The sequence below is a fragment of the Daktulosphaira vitifoliae genome, unplaced genomic scaffold, assembly GCF_025091365.1.
Source record: "Daktulosphaira vitifoliae isolate Bord-2020 unplaced genomic scaffold, ASM2509136v1 Scaffold_1, whole genome shotgun sequence".
NCBI lineage: Eukaryota > Metazoa > Arthropoda > Insecta > Hemiptera > Phylloxeridae > Daktulosphaira > Daktulosphaira vitifoliae.
The window spans coordinates 78,959,065-78,977,391 of NW_026099572.1; the positions used below are offsets into that span (position 1 = coordinate 78,959,065).

Genomic DNA, 18,327 nt, shown 5'->3' on the forward strand with positions numbered 1-18,327 from the left:
TATGGCCATTATTCCATAAAAAAGTTATGAAGCTTGATTTTTATTTACTCGGGAAAATATAAGAGTTTAGATATAAATAGAATAAGTAATATATCAGGATAGTTAATAATATCGACGCAAGTGTAAAAATAAAAGCGAGACTGAATCTGGACATGGTATAGGATTATATCCTACATTCAATTATTCATCAAAAATTCCTGTAATTGATACAGTACGATTGGATAAACAACGTTTCTTTCAAATTGTAGAAAACATTATCATCAATGTACTTGGCGTGATAAAGACTGATGAGAAATTTAGAGCGGACAAATAGTTTGGTAGATTACAAATTTCTTATACATAGAATTATTTAATAAAATTTATTATAGGCTGTATCTACATTACTACATTTATAGATAAAATTCTAATCTATTGTGCTTAAGGTATGAGTGATTGATCGGTAATAGCCTTGTTAAAGTCATATTGATCTATATCTAATTTATCACGTGTAAAATTATGCTTGTTGTATTTAAAATTACTATTAATGGAGGATGGTAAATATCAACTGGGATTAAGAAATTGTTTTTGATAGGAAAAACATAGGTATTTAGTATATCAAAGAAAATTAAGTCAAGTAATGATCAAGATGTATTGGTATTTGAACTAAATAATCAAACAAATCCAAGATGACAAGATACAAAAATAATTTTTTCGTTATGATTTATCTTTAATTCAACATTGTTAAATGACAATATATTTACGAGATTAAAAAATCCAACTCCATCACTTTCTAGAATGTAAACTGGTACTTGAAAATTTATCAGTCCTAAAGATAGTATGCCTAGTAAACCCCAATTAAGAACATAAAATTTGTTCATTTAACCATGTTTCACTTATTGCATAAAAATCGTAATTAAAAAATGGAATATTGCATCGTAGCTCAATTAATTCATCCTGGAGACTATACATTTTTATTTTATTCAATTAATACATTTTAACTATTTTATTACAATTTTCACAACTATGATTAATATATATAATTTTATCCCTTTGGTAGGAATTTATTTTTTTTGGGCAAGATATTCTATACATGATGTATCAGTTATTATCCTTAGGTTATCTTCTTTAATCCTTAATTGTTTTATTAAAATCTGTTGACAAAGTGTTCTATTTTCCGTAACTGATACCTACTTTAAAGGGCTGATAAATCGTAGTTAAATTTGAAAACTTTTACAACGTTTGACTAAGAATCTAATTCTAATATAATGGGATGAGGTTTAATACATAACAGAGGTATATCTTTGAGTAAGTCTGATCAGCAGCTAAAGGAAGAATAATTCTTAACCTAATTATTAGGCCTTCATTTTCAGAGTTTAGAAAATTGAATAAAATAATTTTTTTTTTGAACGCCTATCTTTGATGTCGGTAAAAAAATCAAGATTATTGCTCTGAGATAGTTCCATAAAAATAGTTTAAAACTCGGCCAATTTATGTCTCTAGGTAGGGGTCATGCTACCCTAAATTATTTTCAATAAAGTCATTGTCAATTTAAAATAGTTTATAGATTAGAAAAGTATGAACACTGTTCCAAATTGCTGCGTGATCACCCTGGGGCATACCGGAAACTTATTTGCTGGCCATGAGCGCCAGTGGTCGGTGTTACAGGAGTTAAGATCTGACCGAGAAGATGTAGAGAAAGGAGATATATGTACAAAATAAATAGCACAAGCTACACATAACACATTGTCTATGAGCAAAATAAATATTATAGAAAAGATTGAATACGCGCGATAGTAAATAAAAACGGAAATGGTTGCCTATAACAATCTCTCTCCACCAAAACAACTGCATGGCTGTACTTGACGTTGAGTCTCCACCGGCAATCTGCAGTTGTAATCCGCCACCGGTCCGGATGAAATGTACTTTACTGCAGTCGACCGGTAACGCGAAACTGATTGTTTATTTTTGACCACACGTGATCGAATTCATACACTCAACAATTTTAAAAAGATTCATACATGTGAGTATTTTTCATGTATTAATTCTTGAATTTAAATAATACTTAAAAAAATCGGTAATATGAATAAAAATGTCTAAGAGCTATAAAGATTGTTTAAAAATTAATTTGACTAAATTTTGAATTAATTGAGAACTTTTAAGTATTATCATTATTATTAATTTATTTTATTTAAAAAAAATAATATTTTTTGAAAATTTACATAAAAATTTTGATTTGTTTTAAAAATTGTAATGTAACATTTTTGTGTTAGATAAAGTATTCAAAGTGACTTTTTAAGAAGTTATGTGATACATGGTTTTTTTACTTAAAATTAAGTCACTACCATTTTTGTCTTAAAAATAACATTATCAAATAAAAATAATTTTTAATTTAGTTGAATGATTGCCTAGGTTATATCTTACGTCTAAGTTTTGCATAAGCCATATTTTAGGATTTTATTTAAATATCTAAATCACGCTTATTCAAGAATTAACATAAACATTATCTTAGTTAATGTGTTAAGTTATTTTTATATTTTATAATGAAATAAGAAATATTATTTTAGTGTTATATTATATTTTACTACTAATTATTTTGTTATTATTTTAAGCAAACAAGTATCATTTAAAAATACTCATCTCATTGTATAACGGGAAAACAAATTGAAAAAAAAAACATTGAATTAAAATTGTTTAAAGTTAATATTGATCGATATAAAAGTATTTATTTGAGCTTAACAAATGATGAAGTTTATTAGACAAAAAATTTTTAAAAATATCATTATTTAGAGTAAAAAAAAAAGAAATTTTAGGTTATATACAAAAACTAATCTTGAAATTTTAGCATGTAATAGTATTTCTTTAGACAAATAATATATTTATGTTAATATTACAGGAAAATATTTTTAACATTAAAATTTTCAGTAGCTGTTGTTATAAGAGATATTGAATGCATTATATGAAAATATAAACTGCACAATATCAGTGCAAATTATTTCGAATATAGCTACTTAAATATGTAAACATAAATTGATAATATTACATTAAACGTATCATGTCATGTGAAACACATCATTTTATAAGCTTAATAGATATCAAACTATCATAATGAGTATACTATAAATATTTTATGAATATCGATAAAAATTTACCAAAAAATTTATTTTTCTAATTAGTACCTGTAAAATCTATTATAGTTTAAAATAAAAAATACTTATATGAGTATTGAAACAACAAAAATTCATAATCTTGAAGTTCAAAGTTCAAAGCCTTCACATTGAATGTTGATCAAATTAATTAATTACGTATTTTCCTCATTGAATATTTTTTCATACGATTTTTTTTTAATTTTATGATAACACAGAATTCGTATTATTCCCAATAATTAATGTAAATTACGAACGGAGTTTCCCATAAAAATCAATGTCTATCATTAACTAAAGAAAAAAATTTCAACATAAATTGCGTTGAAACTACTAAACCTTCGCAATGATTATATGCTATAAAATATACCATTTAAGAACACAGAAAATATTTTCAAAAGTTCAAGTATTAAAAATGATATTTTATGCGATATCTTAATTGTGTTTCAATAACAGTTTAATATCATATGGTTAAAATTAACGGTGATCTTGCGTAAAATACTCATTTTACGGAGTTTTGTCGAAATTGCTTTTATAGGCTATCTGTTGTACAGGTATAACCTTGTGAGTCATCTATAAACACTTACAAAGTAATGCCTAATTGGTTTTTACTTATAAAATAGTACTTAACGGTTCGTATGGCTATTTTAGTTTAATGACCTGTTCACCACCTTCCTACTTCAAGTCATTGACTTTTCTTCATTTTTGTTGCCAGATTAAATGTTTTTATTTTTATTTTGACCATTATGTTTACACAACTTGTTTCGCAGATTCTCATCATACTTGGCTCGTTTTTATATTTTTGTTGGCATTTTGCATACTTTTATAGTGCTAATATTCTAAATTGTTTGCAAAACCGGATTGTTCAATGTTCGCAAACGATTGTTTTCTTTGTGTAGAATGAAACATACTAGTCTTTGCCTTCGTATTGGTATAAGCTTACGTGGGTGTAATCCGTTTGATATCAGTACAGTTTTGAGGAAGGTCAACGATCCTTTTATAATCATTAAAATCGTTCAAGATTAATGATGTTTGGAATACAACATTGTGAATACATATTGAGTATGGCTAAAATTAAAGAAAATTTCGTCGAAGTATGTATCACATTAACAAAGAAAAATTCAGTTGATTGTTTCATTTTTGTTATTTTTAATATAATTTTAAGTCAATACCGTAAAAAAAATTCAATAACGCAAGAAATGAACTTTGATAATATCTATTTTTATTTTTTTAGCCTTTTTATAGTAATATAAGTAAATAATACTCCATTGCAAGCGGATGACATTAAAAAATTATACTGAAAAAAACTGTTAAGCATTTACATAACTCACCTTTAAGATTAGGACGTAATTATGAAAGTATTCGGCTTAACATTTTTATTACTGATTTTATAATTAAAAAAACTAGTTTTTTTTAGTATATTCATGAATGAATGATATTGTTTATTTGAAAAATTATACTATAAACTGCAAAACATCAAATCAAATTGAGATACACTTGTAGCAATTTAACAATCAATCTTATCAAATTTAACTTTATTTATAAATTCTTGATAAAACCGTTATAATATAAAAAAATTAAATTAATAAAAATATTACCGCTTTGATATAAATTTTATTGAACTATTAAAAAAATAATTATTAATCATAATTGTATAATAACAATATTTATAATTATTTAATAGAATAATTATTAATATGAAAATGTTTTATTAAAAACAATAAAAATTGATTGTTTCAATAATTTTTTATTGGCTTAAAAAATTATTTATGATTTTCAAAATGTATAATTAATTTTTGTAATAAATTCTTTGTCATGACGAAAATAGATGATTCTTTTAGGAATAATTTAGCATTATTGTACTAATAAAATATTTAAAGGTTCAATGGAAACATAGTTTTATTTAATACATTATTTTTTTTTATGTATTTTATTCCATAACTTATATCAAATTCTTTCAAACCAATAACGTGTAATTCCCACAAATATAATAAGACATATAGGTTCCTAATTGACCTTCTATTTTATTTGAAAATCACTAATGTACTAATAGAATCAGTTATAGTTTTAATACTATTATTAAAAGTAATTATTAAGTTCTTAAGTCAATCAAACTAGTTATGTTCGTACTATGTTGAACCTTTTGTTATGGCGTGATTAATTTGTTTTATCATAGTTACAATTTTTACTATTATATTTAAAAAGTGATTAAAATAAATATATTTTTATTTACGAGATAATTTCAATAAACTAAAATTATAGTAAAGTTACGTAAATAATACGATCGTTAAACCGAGACCCTTTAAGGAAGTAATTATGATCTCATTATTTATTATTCTCTAAAGATCATGATTAATCTATAATATATATCTATATCATTATTTGGTCCAATCAGGACATTATCTTCACAAAAAGATCTCTAGTAGTTAAAAAAAAAAAAAGTGATAAAAACTTTTTTTTATATAACATTTATATCTATGCAAACAAATAGTAAAAATGAGTATGTAATTAAGTTTTCACGGCTTATTACTAAGTACAATTACGATCATCATGCTACAATATATTAATATTGCTTTCAAATAGTTATCATTGGATTATTATTTAACTATACATATTTGATTTTATAAAAAATATTGTTCTTAAATCTATATAGAACATGAAAAAATACCAAATTGTTGTATTGTTACATATTGTTGTTTAATACATATTAAAAAATATTTCCAGCATTTAAACTATTGTTCATTGAATTTTATACTAAACTATCCGGATATTGAAATTAAAAACTTAATTAAAACTTACAGTAAAGCAGGATAATTCTTAAATATATTGTGGTAATGATATCATGGTGAGTAATTGTTTTTTCTGGTCTTTCTACGACGTCAGTCACGACCATCGTGCAGATTTTAAGAATCGACTGTTCACTGATGCTAGCTGACTATAAAATTATGAATTTTTGCGACTTTCATTAAATGCTAACTCCTTTTCTCTACTTTTTTGTACACATTTTACAGATGTCTATTGCAATGTTTAGAAAATCAACATTTTATCTGAACTTCGGTAGCGAAATTCTTATTACATTATATTAACAATCTTGAATGAGAACATAAATTCGTTTATATTGTTTGTCACTATGAGGTTATTTGATGAATAATAAAATAGTTTTGACAATAATAGTATTGACAAGTCATCGAATGATATTCTAAAATAAGTTCATTTTTCAATATCTGAAGAAAAACTTAGTTGGCAATTTTAAAATGTAAATTATCAAAATTAAAAAATGCTTAATTGACGAGCTCTAATACATTTCGAAACATATTTATAAAAGTACCTATACCGTTATTTCGCATCATTAAAGTTAATCAGTGGTTATTATTCGTGAGTTTGATTTTTTTTCTATGATACAATTAATAGTAACCTTGGTGGAATCAATGACATGATAAGTGCGAATCGTTGCTTAACGTTTCATAGTTCGTGGCCTGCCTGACCCTGTTTTCTCCCTTAGCCAAATTACTAGACATAATATTTTTTTTTCCGTAGGAGTCAAGTGGTTGACTTTTAACAATAGTTTTATCGAATGTTGTTATTAATAATTGTAGGTTTGACTAAACACGATTATGACGAGCGGACAATTCGTGTACAACTCATTAGTCTCTTTTATTTTTTTTTTGACGCTTTCAGATTTCTCATGGAACTTCTTGCGCAACTAAACAAAAATTGCGAACATAATACAATATTATTTTACCTCATGTTCGAGCTTTAAGATGGTACAGTTATACTTACTATGATTTATAAGGCGTCTGCTTTTAAAAACTACGACGTCCAAACGATTGCAAATTAGATGCATCACGATTATTATGTTGGTTATCATCGATGTTCACTTGAAAGTGCATTGAAGTAATAAAAAATAGGCTATTACATTTAATAACTCCACATTAAAATTGTATATACATAATTAATGTAATACCTTAGACTACTTTCTCTCAAAAGTTAAAAGATATAAAATATTTTTATTTTTTTTCAAGTGCTGCACTAGTACTATCAAATAATAAATATTAAACGAATGGAATTATTAATCACGTAAGATAAACTATTAAAAGGAAAATCAACACATTGAATTGTTATTCTAAAAACTAATGAAGAATTGTGAAACTCTGACATTTGTTCATAAAATTAAAATAAGATGAATCAATAGATATCTTAACAGGTAATATTTATTATATCAAGTCATGTGAGTAGGATTGAGCGTATTTATTGACCTAGTATATATAAAAAAACATAATATTCTGATAATTAAATATTAAACAATAGGCAAATTTAATTTTTATAAATAAATTATATTTATTAGATAATCTCTTATTTTTACATATTTTAAATAATTAATATTCGACATTATTTTCAAAACAATTGTAATTTTACTATATAATACATACAAATTATTGTAGGGAATAATTTTATAGCTAATTTCCATAAACAGCACAATTATTACTACCAATTATCAAAATGATTATTTGTAAGATAATTATCTAATTTATATTTGATAGATTTATTTCATAGTTATTAGATACAGTAACAAATAATAGTTAAAACAGAATTACATTAATTTTTAAACACGATTACAAAAAACTCAGCGAATCACTAAAAATTTTCATTTAATTTTAACTATCGAAGTTCTCATATAATTAATATTTTGGTCAATATAAGAAATATTAACCTAACTACTTCCCTTGTACCTTTTATTTTGAAACTTGTCAATAGTATTTATTTTCATTAAAGGCATACTTGCAAATATAAATAAATATACGACATATACACTTGAAACAAGAACGACTTAACATTATATTATACATATGTATTTCAGTGTTTTATTGAGTAACAATTTAAATTATAGTTATATGAATTATATAAGTGTTATACATTTGAAAGTTTATAGCAAAATAAAAAAAATATTTATCTATTTATTTTTAAATTTTAACTAAACATTAAATCTAAGTAATTTATAAATTATTTTATAATAAGGTCAATTCAATTTACATATAAATGCAATTAAAATGTTAATATCTATACTAATGTTATCAAATCGATTAAATTAAAAAATAGACAAATTTTGATTGAAACATATTACATTCGATTCAAAAAAAAAAGTATTCTCATTATAATATATTTTCAGTGCGTTAATTTTTATTGCTATAACATTGTTATAAACAATACTATTCACTTCTTACATACATCATCGTTATCAAAAAACTATTGGGAAAATATTATTTGTTTAGTAAATATTATAAAATAAATTGTAGTATTTTTAAATTGTGATTAAATTTAATTAAATTCAAATTTCATACATATTTTATACAAACATACGTTTTGTTTTCATGTACACACAATCATATAACACTTAAGGAAAAAATTTCAAGATTATAACTTCAGAACTCTAACAGTTCATATTTTATTTTAATTATGAACAATTACTTTAAGACATTAACCGTTTTTACCTTACACGAGTTCTATGATGTCATGGGAAATATATAAATTGAGGTAATTAGTTCGGAAAGTAATAATTTATGAAAAGTTAAAAATAAGTATTAGTCACACTCAAAATGGAAATTATTGCCGATCGAAATAATCCAGTACAATTTACTACGATTTTAAAAAACAATTTTATTTACATAGAAATATAAATACAAATTTCCTCGATTGCTTTTAAACTAATATTTTAAATGAAAAATAACTGTGAACGTACTAAAATTTGTCAATTCTTTAATCAATTGTAATTATGAATGTCACATTAATTATCAAGTTAGAGTCATTAAAGAATATTGAAGGGTTATACGGTTTTCAGATTTGTTAATATTACTGTGACAATAGCTCAACGGTTTATTAGGTTATCGTTTTCTTGGTTAACTTCCACTATAGCAAAAACTTTTCAATGATTGCGATATTTCATTAATTCAGAATGAACGGTAAAAATCTTACCGTTCAACATGATTTATTTAGATACGTACACAACCTTGAATAAATATTTCCTCTAACAAAAGTAACATAATTTATTTTGTGGCTTGTGTGAACTAAACAAATAGATAAAAGTGAAGAAAAAACTTGTTTAATTATTTTAAAACTAATGATAAATTTTAAGTAACAAAAGCCAGACTTTTAATAAAAAAAACAGCGTAAAATTGACCTCGAGTTATTAAGATAGTGCCAGACAATTACACAGAATTCATGACGAAAATTTGATGAAACTTCCTGGAAAACGTTCCGCCATTATGGTTTCGTTTCCCGAATCCATCTGCATCCTAATTACTTCAGAATTAATTTTAATTGAAACATGATTTGTGTTATGAATTATAATGATTGGCATGTGTAAAGCATTTTAGACTGTTATTAAGTTAATTCCAATGAATAGAAAAATAATAAAAAAAAGTTTTTTACAATAATTGTTATAATATATTTTCGTTAAAAATCATTATTTAGATGACTTAATGCGTATCAGCCACAAAAATTATATCAACTGATACTAAAATTAAGCAAAACATTAAATTGTTTCGAAATTGCCATTGCGGTCACGCAATATGCATTTAAAAGTATTATTGTTATACTTTTTGGTATATCGATGTCATTTCATTTACATCAAATGAGGTCAATACCGACTATGGTATTTGTTACTTAACAGAAATATCCCATTTGCTATAATTTTTAAGATGTATGCACCACTGAGCAAGTATTTATTCAAACTGTGTAATCGCTTACCACTGCACTGAACTATAATGTCCGAGTACAGGAAACGTAAATGAAACGAGTGCACTTTAAGATACATTAGTGATTTTTGAGTAAGATGTGCCGTCCACGGTCCAATGAAAATGTCGGCAGACCCAAAATCAAGAAGAACTAAGACAATGAGAAGTTTAATGAAGAAGGTCGTCGTAATGATCATAAGAGGACGATATGTCGAAAGAGCGACAACCCAAATCGCAGGAGGAGAGAGCAACTAATCAAAACATAAGATTGAACTATTAATCGTACTTATGTAAAATGTGAACACGATAAAAAAACGTAACCAACACAAAAGGAACGACTCGCTGTGGATCTGTCTCGGTTTTATTCAATGTAATTCTGGTCACGTCTGCGAACTTTTCGTATCGTTGTGATGGTCACCACGTAAATCCTACAGAAAAACGTGTGACAACTAGACGTATAACCTCAACAAAAACATTAAGTATGCAATTATAATTTCAAGCACCAGACGTACGTACGCTTGTACACGAGTTTCTGTTTGGGCTACCGACGTGAAACGACTAGTTGGAATGGATTCTGTCACGAAATGTAGACACTATAATATTTAGTTTAAATATGCAGCGGCGACTGTTGATTACAGTGATGCAAATCAATTCCGAAATCCACAGCCACGTGTGTGTTGTATAATAAGTGTGAACGAGAAATTATCGTGCAGCACATATCCGCTCCGTTAAACCACATTATTCAACAGGCAAGCCATCTAGATTCGTCGGTGAATAAAAAAATCAGTCTCCGTTAACATGCGAAAGTAAACACAAAAATCGTGTGTGTTAAACTGAATTTTACATTAAAAAGCCGCACACTGAAATGGTTAAATTAATGGTTGTGACAATGGCTAAGTATTAACAGAATATTTTAATGTGTGACTAGTGTATTAATCATCAGTCGTATAGATTTCACGATCTGTTTAACTCTAATTCGGCGAATTGACAAAAGTCCAGTTAAGAATCGAAATCAAATAAAGTTTACCGATGACTGCAGAGTTAAAAACTTCTAGAAAGTAAATGTGGTTGTTTCGAGAGAAAAATCATATTATGATTACTTTTCACTGATCGTGTAATAGCTCAACAATGTAATTAATTTGACATCTAAATTAATGTGTTATATTCTACGGTTTCTGTATTCAGGTTGCGTAATAGACAAATCTGTATTTTATATTCATCAAAAGAAATGGAAAAAGGTAATTTATTATGACAATTACCCATTTAGTGAGCATTGCGTTAAATTATTCTTTAAAACTAGGCTTTTTAAAAAAGTCATTGTAACAATAAAAATACGCGCACATGGGTTGGGTTTAGATTTGAATGCAATTAGAAATTTTATTCGGTTATTTCCAACTCATCATTAGCCAGAACCCATTTGTAGTTATTGGCTTGAAATCTTTTGATATGTTCTAAATGTTGTTAAAGTATTGAAGGGGTAAAGGGAAGTTGATTTTTCCTAAAACTAAAAATATTTCTACTTTTACTACTCATTAGATATATGTATATAATGTTACATGTAATATTATAGATAATAAAATTATAATATAATATTCGTATAATAAATCTGCACAAACGTGGGTTCTTTAAAAGTAGCTCAAACAACATTTATAAATGCATAAAAATGCGGACTATAGTTATATTGTATTAAAAATATTTACTCTAACAATTATTATTGTACTGCCAAGCGAAAAGATATACGATGTGTATCTTTTCAGATTTTGAGATAATTGCTGACCATAACGGGTTGTATTTCGCTTTAAACGCGTGTGAGGTGGCAAAATAATTTTATTGCAGACCACACACAATGATAATTATAATTAACAATTATGAACGCTGTGGACTTACGCAAACGATTATTTCATATATAAATGTAAAATTGGTACTGTTTTAATGTCAATAATCAATTTAGGGCTATTCAAGAAACAACCGAGAAATAATTCTAAAATTAACGATAAATGGTTTACTATCATTTATTATATAATGGTCGTCCTTTAACTTAAATGCTGGTATTTAGTTTAAGTAATTATAGAAAACGTCTAATTGTCGGGTTTGATCTAAATTGAAACTTTGCATTTCACTTAAGCTAATGACGGAAAAAAAGAAAGTTTTTCTCATAGAGAATATTGAAAATATTTTTTCAAGATCAATCATAAATCTTTAGTTGTATAATTACCAACCTTTAAATACAAAATATTTTAAATAATATACAATCTATCAGCTAATTTATATTATATAAGTATTAAAATGATAATTTCAGTAATATTATGAACTTTTTCTTTATGGCATACAACCATAATGATCAGAATTTGAAATAAGGTTTTTATTTGATCTTGTACAAGCTTTATATGATTTGACTAAACTAAAATTAAATTTACAAGATACATATCGTCATATATTTGTTTCTACTGAGTTATTTGCTTGTCTGTTGTATGTGTTAGTTTAGTAAACATTAAACTCAAAATTTGAAACGAAATATTTACCTCAACAATAATAATTATTATGAATCATAATAATCTACCGTAATTTATGATGTAACATTAAGATTCATACAATCTAACTTTTTTTATAGATTGATATAACATTTTTTTATGTTTCAGCTCAAATTAAATTTCAAAATTTTGATTTTCAATTTATTTAACTTTCTACTTGAAAAATTAATGAAAATATATTTTTCTTACAGAGCCAAATAATGAGTTCCTGTAACTGTGCGGTGACCCAACCGGGACCGACCATTGCCAGCACATGTGGCGGATCACAATTTATGTTATTTATGGGCTTACTAGAAGTTTTCATCAGATCACAATGTGATATCGAAGATCCTTGTGGACGACCTGTATCAAGATCCGTACCAGATAGAGAATATGATTTCATTGTAGTTGGTGCGGGAGCGGGTGGAAGTGTCGTGGCTAGCAGGCTCAGTGAAGTACGATTATCATTTTAAATAATATTATTTCTACGAGACACACAAATACTGTTTTAAATGTAGTTAATTTAAAACAATAAAGCTACAAAAATTAATTTTTTTTCATTGAAAATTTTCGTTTTTAGGTCCCTAATTGGAAAGTATTAATCATAGAAGCAGGAGGTAATGAGCCTACCGGTACTCAGGTGCCTTCAATGTTCTTTAATTTCATAGGTTCTTCGATAGATTGGAACTATAAGACAGAACCTGAGGAGATGGCTTGTTTAGGCGAAAAAGAAAAGCGATGTGGTTGGCCAAGAGGAAAAGTATGTTTTTTCGATATCAATATAGAATTACATTACATTGTAGGACACAGAAATATAACTTTATGTATACTTACATATTTTTATATAGGTGTGCATGCATAAGCACAATCATACGCAGCATAAATAACTTATTAAATTGTTTTCAACATAATCAAATTTAGGTATAATCTCATTTTACAGTATTAATTTAACACTTGTAAAAACTAGTAAGTAATAATAAGTACAATACAAATTAGAAATGTATTAAATTGAGTAATTTTTTATAACACTAATAATAAAACAATTTTATTAGTAATAACATTCTTTTTTTAAAATTTTAAGTAATAAATTTAACAAGTAAATATAAATTTATAATCTAACTTCGTTGTACTATTTTCTTTTATGTGTAAAAAAACGACTTTTTTATGAAAAAAGTTTATAATTTTAGTCACGATAATATTATATTAATTTAAGATGAATTCAGGTCATTTTCACTATTAGCTAAGATTTTTTGTCTGGGTTTTATAGCATATGACCTTAAAACAGTGATTTATTTTGTATTTATTAACGTTGTTTTTAAGTCGATGTTCGAATAAGTTTCGTGACTAATATTTTTATTAACTAGTATATCATTTGAATTTATACTAATTTGTCTTTATAACTAATGTACTAATCAACATACTATTTTTTCGATGATATGACAATCAGATAATTATCATTAAACATTTTAATTACATAACGGTATAGCTTAACGTTATGGACACAAATAACGATTCACTCTACTAATAAAAAATCATTATAGTTATTTTTCCATAATAATGTGGATAACAATTATTATAATACTACAGCACCTATTTGTAACATTCAGTTATTTCTTAACTTGCGTCAACATAAAAAATTAACGATTTTATTAAACAATTAAAAACTAAAAAATATACAATTTAAATACAAAACAACAAAATTCAATGTAGTTTTTTAAATTATATCATTTGTATTGGTTCAATCAATTTTGCAATTTTTCAGAAACAATTTACGTTTTTCTAAATTACTAGTGCAATAATAGATTTATGAAAAATTTTCTGGGTATCTTTTCTATTGAAAATATAAAATTAAGTAATTTTTATCCAACAATCTTTTACTCTAACTATTAAAATACTTGAAATAAACGCGAAAAAACGTATAACGTTCTTCTTGACCAAACTTCAACGCCAATGCGTTAAGGGAAGGAGTTGGTTGATCGAGTCCGGTTTTCAGAGAATAATTTTTTTTGTACTAAATAAAAAAATGGAGAGATACTGTTAATTACCTTTTAAAGTCAAGATTTTTTAAGCGCCCTATTGCATATAACTGTTATTATTTCAAAAAACTAAATGAACAACAAAAACTAATTTTGTCGTAGTTGTAAAATAACTAGTGAAAATCAGTTTACATAGTTATTTATTTATTTATTCTATTTTTTGCGAATAAATTGTTGAACTAATGAAAGAATGAAAACTTCATTTTATGTACAATAGGATATTAACAATTTAAATTAAATATTAATTTCACTACCGTATTAAAATTATATCTATATTTTCATTATACGTCTTTATTAAATTTATATAGATATTGTATATTTTGTTCAAATGCAGTATCATAAGATACCATAGTATTTACAATAACCACTTGTTAACGTTTACGAGAGAAAATTACTTTTAGACAGTCTGTTAGAATAGATTTTTAAATCGGTGCTCATATATGTCTGCATATGATAAGTAAATAAAGTTATATTGTTCAGCGGACAACAGCCGCGAGCTCTATTCCTTATTATGGCATATACATATAATTTATATCACCAATGTTATTACTAATATCATTCAACATATAAATCTTAACAATAGACGGATGAATTAATACTACAATGTATACTGTATAATAATAAATATTTATCATATTCATGTTGTGGTTGGGTAACGACTAACCGCTGGGCGAACTAGAACGTTTATCTGTGACCAATATAGTTTTCTCCGAGTATACGGTACTTCATGAAAACTGAAGAACAATATCCAATATTTCTAAATTTACTAACAATTCTTACAGGCGAACCGAAATTAATTAAAATTAAAAAGAAATACATCTATATAATCATTATTCAAAACACATAATGTGAAATACTACCTTAAGAAATCGAATACCAACCATGTAGATTTATAAAATATATTATCACCAATTCAATCGGGTCAATGAACATTTAATGAGATTGATATATTTTTTAAATATTAGATTAATGATTTATTTAATAAACATTAAACTGATGGGCCATTTTTTTTATGATATGAAAAAAAAAATTTTAATGCCTAGCGTTAAAGTCTTCTAAAAGAATTTATAATTGAGTCAGTTTTTTACTCGGTTAAACATTATCAAACACAAAACTATTTATTTTATAAATTTATGACAAAATTTACGTTAAAATGTTGCCTAATATTTACATAATACAAGCGCTCGATAGTGACTTGTGATTAACTAACCGTCTTTATTTTGAATTAACTAGTTTTTTTACATTATTAACAAAAAATCGCTTTAATTTGTGTGACAAGTATGTTAAACAACAAATTTTACGTCAAAAAATGTTAATTAAAAAGCTTGAATAAAAAAAACTATATAATAAATGCTGTCTTTTATTTTATTATTTCGTTTTTATTTAAATGCTTTAATTTTTTTTTTAACTTTACGTTGTATTTATTTGATATACATTTCTATAACGTTATAAGAAGTTATAAAATTGTTCTGAATAATTTATATAAACCGGTCTAGAACCAAATTTTATTTTCCTTATTCTTTTAAATTTATTTTGTTAACTGGTATTGTAAAACATATTTCATTGATATTGATATGGATTTCGTTTTACATTCTTAGAGTTTGTAATTTTTTTAACTATACAATTAACGTATAGATAAGTTTTCCAAGTTCTGGTTAAATATATTTTACTAAAAGATTATTTAATATTAACTTTTATTTTTAATTTTAGAGAACTAATGTATTCAATAATAAATAAATTAAAATAAATTTTTATTTTGGAAAAATCATTATTGATTTTTAATATTATTTTTTAGGTACTTGGTGGCACTAGCGTTATGAATGGAATGATGTATATGCGAGGAAGTCGACATGACTACGATAACTGGGCAAAATTAGGAAACCCTGGTTGGAGTTATCAAGATGTGCTACCATATTTTTTAAAATCAGAGGACAATCTACAAGCTACAGCCATGGACCCAGGTTATCACGCTGTCGGAGGACCATTGCCGGTTGGTCAATTCCCATACCATCCTCCATTGTCCCATGCTCTTTTACAAGGAGGTGTGGAATTGGGTTATCAAGTAAGAGACTTGAACGGCGCAATTCATACAGGATTTACGATCGCTCAAACAATGTCTCGTAATGGATCTCGATATAGTACAGCTCGAGCATTTTTGAGACCAGCCAAAAACAGACCTAATTTACACTTTTTACTGAATGCAACTGTCACGAAAATATTGATCGATCCCGTCAATAAAACTGCGTACGGTGTAGAAGTTTTCAAAGATGGAAAAGTTGATCAAATTATCGCTAAAAATGAGGTAATTGTATCTGGGGGCGCTATCAATTCACCTCAGTTACTTCTACTATCTGGTATTGGACCCAAAGAAGATTTAAATGCAGTGAAGGTACCTGTAATTCACAACCTACCTGGTGTCGGTAAAAATCTACAAAACCATGTTGCCCATTTTGTAAATTTTTTTTTAAATGATTCGGCCACTACTCCATTAAATTGGGCAACAGCTATGGAATACTTATTGTTTAGAGACGGACTTATGTCGGGTACGGGCATATCAGAAGTAACGGCAATACTGCCATCAAAATACGCTAATCCAGTTGATGATTTCCCAGACTTACAGTACTTCTTTGGAGGTTATTTAGCTGATTGTGCCAAAACGGGACAAGTCGGCGAAAAATATGACGATAGCCCGAAACGGGCAATTCAAATGATACCAGCAGTGTTACATCCTAAAAGCAGAGGCTATCTCAAATTAAAATCATCTAATCCATTAGAATATCCAGCTATTTACGCTAAATATCTAACTCATCCAGATGACGTAGCTACACTTATAGATGGTGTTAAAATAGCAATTAGACTATCAGAAACATCAGCTTTACGAAAATATGGAATGGAACTTGACCGAAAACCAGTTATGGGCTGCGAGGATATACCATTTGGGTGTGATGCTTATTGGGAATGTGCCATTCGTCGAAAAACTGGACCGGAAAATCACCAAGCTGGAACCTGTAAAATGGGACCAATTAGTGATCCAAGTGCTGTCGTTGATCCTGAACTTAAGGTTCATGGAATCGATAAACTTCGCGTGGTAGATGCTTCCATTATGCCAACCGTTACATCTGGTAACACTAATGTACCAATTATTATGATAGGAGAAAAAGCATCCGACATGATTAAGAGACGATGGATAGGCCGAAAAGCCTGGAATAAATGGTAAGATGTCTCTCTTATTAAAGCTGTTCAACTAAAAGATATTAAAAGTTTACGTTTACAAGAGCACGTCGTTTTTTTTTACTTCTTCATTTTTTTAAAAGAATGTTCACCTTATTGGCCTTATTAGCACTCCTGTATATTGAAGTACTACACCTATAAATATATATATATGTGTGTATATATATATATATATATGAGCACAATTACAAATGCACTGGGAAAAATATCATTTATTTGTGATTAAAAATAGAAATTCTTGCAGGATGACTGGACTCACATCAAAAATATCTTTATATTTTAGTAATTCTCCTGAAATTATGCACAATATTGAAGAAAAATTAGTAATTTAATTACTGATTTTGTATTTTTATACATTTTTAACAAAATAATATATGTTTTTCCTAAATTATCATTCAATACAAATAAATTAAAAATTTGGTATAAATATAACTATGAAATATATCTATTACACTGAAATAGCTAATTAGATTTAGATGACATAATATTTAAGTAAAATAATTTATTGAGAATTCAACTGAAAATTTTGCTATTGTAGACATATACGTTGACAATAGTTATTGGCGCAACCAAGAGGATAAGACATTGTAATCTCCTCCCATGAAATTATTAGCGATGTTTAAATTATTTAATCATTATATCCTTTTTTTTCTTTGTTTATTTGAATGTTCCTGCAATGCAGAGTAAAAACACTTTGTTA

General features: G+C 26.5%; 1 protein-coding gene across 3 annotated transcripts; it reads left to right on the forward strand.

Moving 5' to 3' along the window:
• The first annotated feature begins 1,833 nt into the window (after window positions 1–1,833).
• LOC126904589 (glucose dehydrogenase [FAD, quinone]) lies at window positions 1,834–17,987 on the forward strand. 3 transcript variants are annotated; one of them, XM_050683742.1, is made up of 5 exons: window positions 1,834–1,999; window positions 12,573–12,815; window positions 12,941–13,120; window positions 16,192–17,609; window positions 17,872–17,987. In XM_050683742.1, exons 2-5 carry the CDS (start codon window positions 12,582–12,584, stop codon window positions 17,957–17,959), a joined length of 1,920 nt encoding a protein of 639 aa, XP_050539699.1. In that variant the 5' UTR covers window positions 1,834–1,999; window positions 12,573–12,581; the 3' UTR covers window positions 17,960–17,987. The 3 variants fall into 3 exon arrangements, with proteins under 3 accessions (XP_050539699.1, XP_050539690.1, XP_050539707.1); XM_050683733.1 differs by lacking the exon at window positions 1,834–1,999 and adding an exon at window positions 4,101–4,213; XM_050683750.1 differs by lacking the exon at window positions 1,834–1,999 and adding an exon at window positions 7,196–7,323.
• The last annotated feature ends 340 nt before the right edge of the window (window positions 17,988–18,327 follow it).

Bases quoted from the DNA above. Each gene is read 5' to 3' on its own strand.
- LOC126904589 (XM_050683733.1), top strand. From the start codon at position 4,145: ATGATGTTTGGAATACAACATTGTGAATACATATTGAGTATGGCTAAA. The intron at 4,214-12,572 runs GTATGTATCACA...TTTTTCTTACAG, and splicing joins TTAAAGAAAATTTCGTCGAA to AGCCAAATAATGAGTTCCTG. The intron at 13,121-16,191 runs GTATGTTTTTTC...ATTATTTTTTAG, and splicing joins GTGGTTGGCCAAGAGGAAAA to GTACTTGGTGGCACTAGCGT.